Below are 10,216 nucleotides of genomic sequence, written 5' to 3'. Positions count from 1 at the left end.
GGACAGATTTCCTGCACTCTTTTGTATACTGTTCTTTGGGTGACAATTATAAATAATCAGATAAAGTATGTGTCCTGTATTATATTGTTCCCCTTGCAAAATAAACCCCAAACCAACACAGCAGTGGTTTTATCAGCCATACCTATGAAATAAGACTTCCATGGAATCTAAATTTCAGGGTTCAGAAAGCTCCTGGAGAGTGGAACGTGTGGAGGTCCTTGCAGGGTGGAAGTTTCTGGAAGCTGACGAACCCGGAGAGAGTGCAGAAGCTCTGCACCCCTTCCCACACGCCTTGCCCCATCCATCTCTTCACCAGGTGTTCACTGGTACCCTACATAACTACTAAGCATAAGTGTTTTCTACAGTACCTGTGAACTGCTCTAGAAAATCAAATGAACCCAAGGAGGGAGTAGTAGGAAAACCAATCAGTCAAAAGCTGGAGTAAAACAAGCCAGGACTTGCAACTAGCATCTGAAGTGGGACAGTACTGGGGACTGAGCCACTGAGCTGTGGGATCTGAGATCATCTTCAGGTAAGCAATATCAGAACTGAACTGCGTACCCAGTCGGTGTCTGCTGAAGAGCTGTTTGCTTGGTTGGTGTGGAGGGAAAACACACATACTTGGTCACAGATGTCTTCATAATTATTGAAATGTAAGAACAGAGGAAAAGGGTTGTGTTTTCTACAGACTTTGGCTTCTTCCTTCTCTTCTTTGCTGGCCCCTGTGTGACCACCTTAGTTCAAGTCTCCCTCCCTGGATTATTGCAATGGCTTCACCATTGATTACTCACCATCTTCCTCCTCCTTTTGTACTTTCTTGCATGTACTAACTCTGCAGCAATCTTTCTAAAACATGAATCTAATCATGCTTTAAAATGTCAGTGGCTCCCTCTACCAAAAGCAGTGGTCTTCAGACTGCTCCTCTGAGTAAAAGAATTTGAGTCAAGCTTCTCAAGGAATGCTTATTTACTTATAAATTATATCCATGTGCTATTGCAAGTGTTTGTGAAGTTTAAAATTTCTTCATCTGGGATAAAATAAATTTTAATATTTTTACCTGGTGTTGATGGATTAATTTGTATATACACCAGGTACCCACTGTGTCCTTTTAGGACAAAGAGTACCATCTCTACCAAACACCCCAACCCCTACCCCCACCCCACAGGACAGACTCAAGCTCCGTGGTTTGCCCTTCAAGGGTCTCACAGCCCAGCTTCAACCTACTAGTCCAGGTGCATCACCTGTACAGGTGCATCCCTCTTCCACCACCACAGCTTCACCTGCTAGCCAGATGTATTAGTAAGTTCCATCACAAATGCCTGAGGGAATCACAGTTTGAGAAGTTTTAGGCAATCATCGGTTGATCCCATAGCTTTTGGGCTCATGTCAACACAGCACATCATGGTGGGGGCAGGCGGTAGGACAAACCTGCTCACCTCATGGCCACAGAACAAAAGAAAGGAAGAAGAAAGGACTTAGGTCCCACATTCCCTGTGAGAGAACACCTTCAATGACCTAAAGACCTCTCATCAGGCTACACTTAGAGTTTCTACCAGCTCCCGATAACACCACAGCCTGGCAAACTAGCCTTTACCACTAGGACCTATGGGAGACACAGCACCACTCTCCCCCATAACATGCTATCCATGCATGGGCACAGCATACTTCAAAGAACATAGTGGGCCAGATCCCTCCCCACCAATTGTGGGACCAGCTGTGGGACCCAGAGTCATGTTCTGCACCTTTCTGGACCTCCATCTCCTCTTCTGTAAAATGACCATAATAAAAGCTATACTTTGCCAGATTGTTTCAAGAGTTTAGTGAGGTAGAGTGAAAAGTGATGCAAGACCAAGCACAGAGGAAGGCTTAGTATGTGGTGCCTAGAGAGAGTAGGAATAACTGGAAGTTCTATTCCAGATGTTAAACTTACAATGTGGGATTCTCTTTTCAACCAGTAGCTACTTTCTGAAGTACCTTTCAACGTTTAAAACATCATTTCTGTAAGAATTACTGGTTCTCCTCAGGTGGAGTTTGTTATCCAAACCTGTTGACCTCCTAAAAGCCACTTGCAAGCATTTATAACATTGGATCTGCGTACTATATCACTGATTATTTATTATCCAAAGGAAGGGTGACTTGGTGGCTGAGATACTTGTCTACCTTGCCCACTATACTGTCAACTCTTTAACAACCTACCTTACCAATTCCAGAGTCCTCACCACTTAATAAAGTGCCTAGCACGTAATAGGTATTTCATAAATGTTTTCCAACATTTCTATAATCAGAGAGAAAAGAGAACTACTTAAAAGTTCATGTACATGGACAATTTCATGTTACAATAACAGCAACTGACTTAACAGCTGACAAGGTGCTTTCTCACATGTTCATGAGAAACAAGTTGTTAGCTTTCCCTCAACAGTGCAGCAACTCATAAAAAGATAATAAATTAAAGAGAAGGAACTGATGATATCCCTCTGATGACAGTTTTCCATCTTGATATGAAGCCACGCTAATAATATCATGAAATAATTCCATTAACTGCAATTGTGCAGTTTATAGAGCGGCTATTATCATCAAAAAGTGAAATTATATTCAAATCCTAAAACAGGGGCTTACACACAAATAAATGGCACTAACATGCAAACAAATTACATGCTGGAGAAACAGGAAGAGCAACGTGACAGGCATTCCAGCACATAATCAGCATAAGCAGATGATAGAGTTTTAATATTTATTCACAAATGAACAATGAAAAGAAATCATACCGGCAAGTACCTTCAAATTAAATTCACACTTGCTTGAAAAGGCAGAGGCTTATGTATTCTCTCAGATGACAGGCTACCCTGGGCATGCCTGAGCTTCCTTCAGACGATCTTGCTGCCTGACATGTTTGTGACCTGGAGATGAGCTAGATGTATATGTAATATTTATATTAAAAGAAACTAGGCTGGTGGGGATGAGGGGAGATAAGGATGTGGGCAAAGTTTAGCAGATGCAAAACAAAAAGGCACAACGAGCACCTGAGGGCTGGCGTCTGGCCTCATGTCATGGATGCAGAGGATGCCTCAGGAAAGACCCCAGGTGAGGTGAGCTGCACGAGGGGTCTCACAGGTCCTGGGTACTGGCTTCTAGGATGCATGTATGGATGGAGCGGCAGCCCCCACAGCAGACTGAGGGCACTGTGCACACCATGGCAGACCTTTCAGGTCCCTGGATGAGCGCTGGGGAGCAGGACAGCACTTCCAGATGCTGTGGCTCTCGTCAGAATGTGGTGAACAATCTCTTTCCAAGGAGTATGACCTCCCCCAGAGCCTCCCCTACAGCTGCTTTTCTTTACTCCTTCTTTGGGAATGAGAGTGAAGTCATGATTGCCTGCACAGATTCATTATCACGGTGAGGACACCTTACCTATCCTCCTCTGCTCCAGGTTCTCATTCTCTACAATAAATTCCTACTGTGTTGAAGGGTGGTATTAAGTAACCTGGCAGCTAAGCTCAAGAAGGCCTGGGGTTCCCAGCAGCTCCTGAGAGCACCCAGAAAGTCAACCTCACCAGGTATGACTGCTCTGCCCCAAAAGGGCCCCTCTTGTTGACCAACAAGATTTCACACTTACATGGACCAGCAGAAGCTCGGTTCTCAAACTGGCTTCAAGGGATGAGGCAGGGTACACAACCTTGCTCTGCTAATTCTTTGCTGAGGAATCTTTGAGGTTGAATCTAAGTCTCAGCCTCCTTATCTGAGAAAGGGGCCAGAAATGGAGCCCAGTTCACACTGAACAAGTGCCTCCTACTTCCCATGCTGTTGCTGGCTCTTGGAATAGAGCAGTCCCCATCACTATCAACAATTTGTGTCCTCCTGGAGTTGATGTGCCAGTAGGGAGAAGGCACTTTTAAAAAAGCTTAATTAATCTATAGTTTGCTAACGTGTGGTTAGTTCAAGGGTGAGAAGGAAAGGCAAAAAGCAGAGTAAGAAGAAAAGAAATGAGAGGGCCTGGGATTAGGGGTTGGGATTTTTAAGTAAAGTAGTGAAAGAAACCTCTGAACAAAGATGTGACCAAGATGAACTGCTGAGCAAGCAGACACCAGGAGAAGGAGGCAGAGGCCTTGCGCAAGGAGCTCGAGTCCGGCAAAGGTGTCTGGGGCCTGGAAGATGAAGTCAGAAGATGAGGTCTTGCACTAGATTCCTATGAAGACTTCTGGACACAATATGTGGAGTGTGCTTAGCAGAGAAGGACAACCATGAGCCCTTCCCAGGTAACAGGCCCTATAAAGTGCCTTCCATCCTCTAACTCAATCTGTACAGCGACCCTGTGAGGGAGATACTAGCATTATACTTGTGTTACAGTCAAGAAACTGAGCTTAAGGCAAATCAAATCATTTTCCCAAGGCCATAAACACTAGTAAACAGTAACTCCAGCAGCTGGGCCCTGGAGATTCTGATTTTAATCACGGGACAAAAGGGTGGTAAAGGTGGTGGAGATGAAGGAGGGTCTGTGCAAAGCAGGGACACACTCCGGGGATTGGGGCTGCAACAGAGGAGGAGGAAGCATGACCTGAACAACCAGGACTGCCAGCAGAGCAGAAGGCAAGAGGCCCAGAGGACACAGCAGAGCAAGCAGGGACCAGCCAACTGTGCAACAGCTCCTCAGGCCAAAGGGACCCACTCACACTCTGAAGGGACATGAGAATGAAAGGCAGGGTCAGGGCCCACCCGCGGGGCCAGCAGCACAACAAGGTGAATTCATGAGCCCAGAGAAATCTTCACTCTGTGGTCCTCAAAAAGCACAGACAGCTGGCACAGCCTATCCTGCCTCCAAAAAGTAAACAGCAAGTAATGTTTAGACTACGCTGAACCAAAACATGAGAACTTCCTCTTGCCCATTTAAACCTGAGCTTCTGAAACAGGCACTCTTGCTGCTGCTTCTAGTGGAAATATGTTTACAGCGAACATGGGTCCCTTGCGGAGGAAGTGCCATACTGCGAGGAACACATTGCTCATGTAATCTCATTTCATCACCCAAACACTATCAGCTGCTTGATCTCCAGCTTGAGAGGAGGAAACTGAGGCTCAGAGAACTTGGGTTACCCTCTAAGCCAGGCACTCATGGGGAAGAAATGTCACTGCCTCCATGGTCTGTGCAGCACGGAGCTTACACTCATGATCATTAGGCAATACTGCCTCCCCTTCTGTGGGCTGAGGCCACATTACACCAGGGAGGAGTAGGGACAGGTGGGAGCAGATGCTACTGCAGCTCCAGGCTCTGGCTCTCTCTCTGTTAGAGCTGTCCTTGCAGAAGCTCTTCTCTTGCTGCTTGGTGCCTGGCCAGTAGGAAGGGGAACTGCTCAGCATCTATCACAGTGCAGGGATGCTCAGGCTGCCCCAGACTCTCAGTAATTCCACAAGCTCAGAAGCCTCAGGGATCAGTACAACTGGGATCTGAGCTTCAGGATTAAAGATCTGGAAAGGGGTTATATAAAGAAGTTCATTGCTGGGAAGAAAATCACCTCAACTCTTTCCCCGGGTTCCTCACCATATACCTCCCAGGGGTCAGTCCTTCTACAAAAGCCTGGTAGTTATCAGCCATATTTAGGTCATATTTATGGTCACTCAGGGTCCCCTGTACACAATCTCCACAACGTAGGAATTTCCATATTTTCCCCACTGCCTTCCTGGGCAAAAGCTGAAACCTGATCTTTCAGCTTCCACTTCAGCTGTGGTACCGGCTGTGACTAGAGACACCTGGCCCAGACATTCATTCAGGAGCTGGTGGCATAAGGAGTGGGGATAAGACACTTTCTTTGATCCTAGGTGAAAATGAATCATTTCCCAAAAATTCATAAAGTAAAAATGCTACTCCTTCTCAACCGTTTCAACCATGTCTCCTCCTCCTGTACCCAACTGCATCCTGCATATTGGTACAAGAAAATCCTTTCCCTTGCAAATATTCCTGTGCAGTATGTGCAGAGAAAAATGGCAAGGGAATACATAATGGGAGTTAGATCAGCTGCAATTACACACATGGGAAAAAGAACAAAGAAATAACAGGAAACAGAAACACAATACCAGATACAATAAGCCCAAAAGCAATAATTATATTCTTACTTCCTACCAGCTGGCTTCAGAATCTCAAAGCATCGAGCTTTCTATCTTCCAGTTTTCTAAGTAAGATGCCCACCGATATAGGGGAAAAGCCAAATGCTTCCCAGTGTCTTTGAGGCTCCACAGCAAAGCAGACCATTGCTAAGGATTTTTTTTGCTAAAGATTTTGCAATGAACAAGACATAGAAACCTTACCTTCTACCATGAGGCCACCTGTGCAGGTGAGCCTCTATTTTTGGTTCATTATAAAGGATTCAAGGTGAACTCTTTGCTTTCTCAGAGGTATCTATTCTGATCAAACATCAGTGATGTCCCATATGCTGAGGATACAGCAAGGAATACAGCAAGGATCATCACATTCATTAAAGTGCCCAAAGCCAGCACTAACTTAGCACTAACTGAAGAGGTAGGATTTCTGCAGGATGCCATGCATTGGTGCAGAGAAGAAAGTAAGTGAGCAAGTGTACATTGTTCCAGTAAGTAGGAAAAAATAAGAAAGGAAAAGAGGGAAGAAAGCAGAGAAGGAGGAAAGAGGGGGGAGGGAGCAGGAGAGGAAGAAGAAAGAAAGGAGGGGAGGAGAAATAAAAAATAAACCAAAGAGACAAGTTAGGGATAGAAAATTAAAGATGTGTCTTTCTTACAGGTGAGATATTCTCACTTGGAAGATAGGATGACATACTCTTACCTATTAATCTAAAACTACAATGTCTGAATCCTTGAACTCCAAGAAACTCAGTCCTTAGAAAAACTTTTTTTCTTTTCCTAATGCTTTGCAAATTATTGAGAAGTATTCCTCATCTTGGAAGAATATTGTCTAAGATTTAACTAAATGGCAAGGCGGAGCAATTGAAACAGACACTTCACTTCCAGAATGACCTCAGTGGCATAGGTTATGTGGCATCCCTCTACTCCTTACCTGCAATTGCAAAGGGTTTCTTAGGAAGATCCCAAATGATTGCCCATTTCAGATGCTTTGTTGAGTATGAAGCTTTAGCAGTCCGTGCCCCTCTTCAACACAAGTCTATACCATAAGTGGCTGACCTGACCCATGGTCAGTGGGGCCATCATTATACAGATGCCTATTCACTTCCCTCTGCCACATTGTTTAAGATCTTATCATGTGACCTAAGACAGTTCTTGGCATAGGGTTTTGTTGGAATAACAAGGAGCCTAGGGCTGCTACATGGAGTGTGAACCTGTGGTTTCTAAAAGTCTCCACACTGGAAAACATGCTTCAGAAGACCATCAAAGAAAGAAAAGCAGAGTCAAGATCTAGAAAGACAGATATGATCCACTGGCGCTGAGCATGGGAATGCACCCATACCCAAGGACAATTGGGTATCTAAGGATTTTCTAGTCATGCAAAGTAAAATAAAGTCCTATTTCTCCCTAAGATAATTTCAATTGCTTGTTCTTCATTTACACTGATAAGAATACAGACAACACATTCCTTGTACTTTTTCTTTCCCATTGCACATAACCAATCTGACCACATACATAACCAATCCTCTACCTACCTCTACCTTAAAGCTTAGATGAAAATAAATTGTTCTTTTGTGGGTCATATTTGAATGCTCCCATCTCCAGAGCCTCTTAAATAGGTATCTAACTTCTGTAATAGCAATCATCAATGTCTCTAAGGTAATATGACATATCCACCTGTTTGGCATTAGGATCCCAAGGACAGACACTCCAAATGCAAAGACCAGTGCATCTGCCAGGCACAACTAACAACAGCCAAATAAATGCCAAACTCCAGGAGTTATGCTCTCCCCACTCCCAGCCCCTCCAGTATTAAATATAGATTCCTGGAAACTTTGCTTAAAATTATCTTCAATCAAATGAAGAACGTCAGATAAAATACAGAAGAGCCTCAAATCATAAATCACATTCATTCGGTGAACAAGAGCTGCAACACGCTAAGATTCCTCTTCTTTTTCCCAACTGATCTTAGAGCGTACAATTTTCCCATGCTCATAACTCTTAGGTTGGATTTGGATTTTTATTTTTTTAATCTAAAGCTGATTACAATTTTTAAGAGTTTCTCCCATGACAAAAATACAGTTCTGTACCCAAGGAATTGCAGAGCCAATCAATTATTCTTACATAACAAATACTCACTGTGAAAATAATGTCCTGGACCGAACAATGAACTTGAACACATATTCCAAAGCTTTCAGAGTCCTTAGTATCGGCTCACATTGCTCCCCTCTGCTGGAAGTATCCAAGTAAGTCTTCAACACTGTCATCAATTTCCTGAATAAGGGATAATATTTTCAAAATACATCTCTTTCTAGCTCGCAGCTTGGTAATTAGCTTGCTCAGTAAATTATAAGGCATTCAATCAAAGGTTAAAGGTGATAGTATAGCCAAGCTCACTATTTGTTTGCAAGCATAAATATAACTGCTTAAAAATCTATTTATTACAGGGAATGAATAAATGCTTCCTGTCTATAAAAAGCCAGTAAAGGGAAAAAGTAGTTATCAAAAAATCTTTTGACTTGGAAAGCCAGTCTTCATCAGGCAATAATGATGGGAATAATGACAGTGGCACCTTTACTTTTCAGCTTCCAATTTCTATAGAAAATGTTGTCTTTCCCATCTCCCGTTACCAGTTCCCCATACCCAAGCAATACTGAACTACTGGGCGTGGGCACTCACTTCTCTCTAGCCCTTGCATCCCTGTGTTTACAAATGACAGCTCAATAAGTGATAGCTGACTAACTGAATGAATGAATAAATGAACACTTCAATGTGCTACTGCTATCATAAGGTACATAACCCAATACCTGCATTTTACCTACTTTTTGGGATGTCCAAATTCCATGAGCATGCATTAGATTTGGGCAGACTAGTGAGAACTCACAGACTTTTACCAAAAGAAAAATGTTCGGCTTTCATGTGCCCTATGCATATTTCAGAGCAAGGAGGAGGTCTGTAGGAAGCTTTTGGGTGCATAGCTACTTACTTGTAAGCCAGTGTAGCACTGAAATGCTGTTGAATGTAAGCCTCTAGGACTGTGTTGAAATGCTGGAATTTCCTGTCTGCAATGAGTCCTACGATGTAGATCTGAGAAAAATGCAACAAATTATTTTCTGGGGGACAAACTCAGAGCAGCAAATCACATTTACTTGGAATAACTGAACCCCTATCAAAATAATGGAGCCAGAGTTAGGTCTCTAATAAACAGTCTTTGCCACTACAGTGTTGTCTTTCTAAAAAATGTTTCATGAAGTATGCTTCAGGGTGATATCAGATAAGAGGATTTCATGGTCAAATAAGTCAGAGAAATCTCAGGTTATCATTATTAGACTGGCTTCTTTATTGCAGGACTTTCTAGAGAACTTAATATACTTATGTGTATTGTGAATCTCCAAAAGGGTCATGCAACATTCAGCACTTCCCAGCACCTCCCTAAGTTATTTAACCAAAAGATCTTCTAGTCACAAAGTGTCTTCTAGGGTACCTTCTTGAAAAACACTAGATTTTAAATCTCAGCTATGTCCAAGGAGTATCTTTAACAATGCAAATGCCAGGCTGGGGATATAACTCAGCAGCACAGTGCCTGCCTGGAAAGCACAGTGTTCTAAGTTTGATTGCTGGTACCAAAATAAAAAAATAAAATGCCTATGACACAAGGGGTTGATACATTAAGATTTTTTTGTCACCTGATAATGCTAATGCAGATGTTTCTTATGTTTCTTTTGACAAACTGGCCACACCAGACTCCAGAAAATCATGAATTGCAATAAGGGAAAAGATAAAGAGAGCCTGTGGGAAGACAGGGAGGAAAGACTGGATAGTGAAACAGTGTGAAAGCTCCTAGGTTGGCAGCAGTGTAATGACCCAGGTGAGTCAGAAGACATGAGGAGAAGAAGGTAAAGGAGAGAGAGGAAACGTCTGGAGTCAGGGACTACTGTCCAGCACTCATGGAAAGCCTCCATTGGTGGTGGTGCACCTGTGGCACACATGCCACATTCAGTTGTTTGCTATCATTGAAAGTCCTAAAAGGTTTGTCATTGGGCTGGGGATGTAGCGCAGTGGTAGAGCTCTTGCCTTGCATGCACAAGGCCCAGGGTTTGATCCCGAGCAACACACACACACACACACACACACA

General features: G+C 43.3%; 1 protein-coding gene across 2 annotated transcripts in view; it reads right to left on the bottom strand.

Annotated features, from left to right (window-relative positions):
• Positions 1-10,216, bottom strand: part of Dock2 (dedicator of cytokinesis 2) — a 429,458-nt gene that overhangs the window by 337,336 nt on the left and 81,906 nt on the right. For both annotated transcript variants that reach the window (XM_005376310.2, XM_013509168.1), the window contains 2 exons: positions 9,068-9,168; positions 8,221-8,355 (listed from right to left, as the gene is read on the bottom strand). In XM_005376310.2, coding sequence (XP_005376367.1) covers positions 8,221-8,355; positions 9,068-9,168 — 236 coding nt within the window. The remainder of the gene's footprint in view (positions 1-8,220; positions 8,356-9,067; positions 9,169-10,216) is intronic.

This window comes from Chinchilla lanigera, unplaced genomic scaffold (genome assembly GCF_000276665.1).
Source record: "Chinchilla lanigera isolate Chin_1 unplaced genomic scaffold, ChiLan1.0 scaffold00007, whole genome shotgun sequence".
In the NCBI taxonomy this organism is placed as follows: Eukaryota; Metazoa; Chordata; class Mammalia; order Rodentia; family Chinchillidae; genus Chinchilla; species Chinchilla lanigera.
This window is presented reverse-complemented; position numbering and strand designations above follow the sequence as displayed.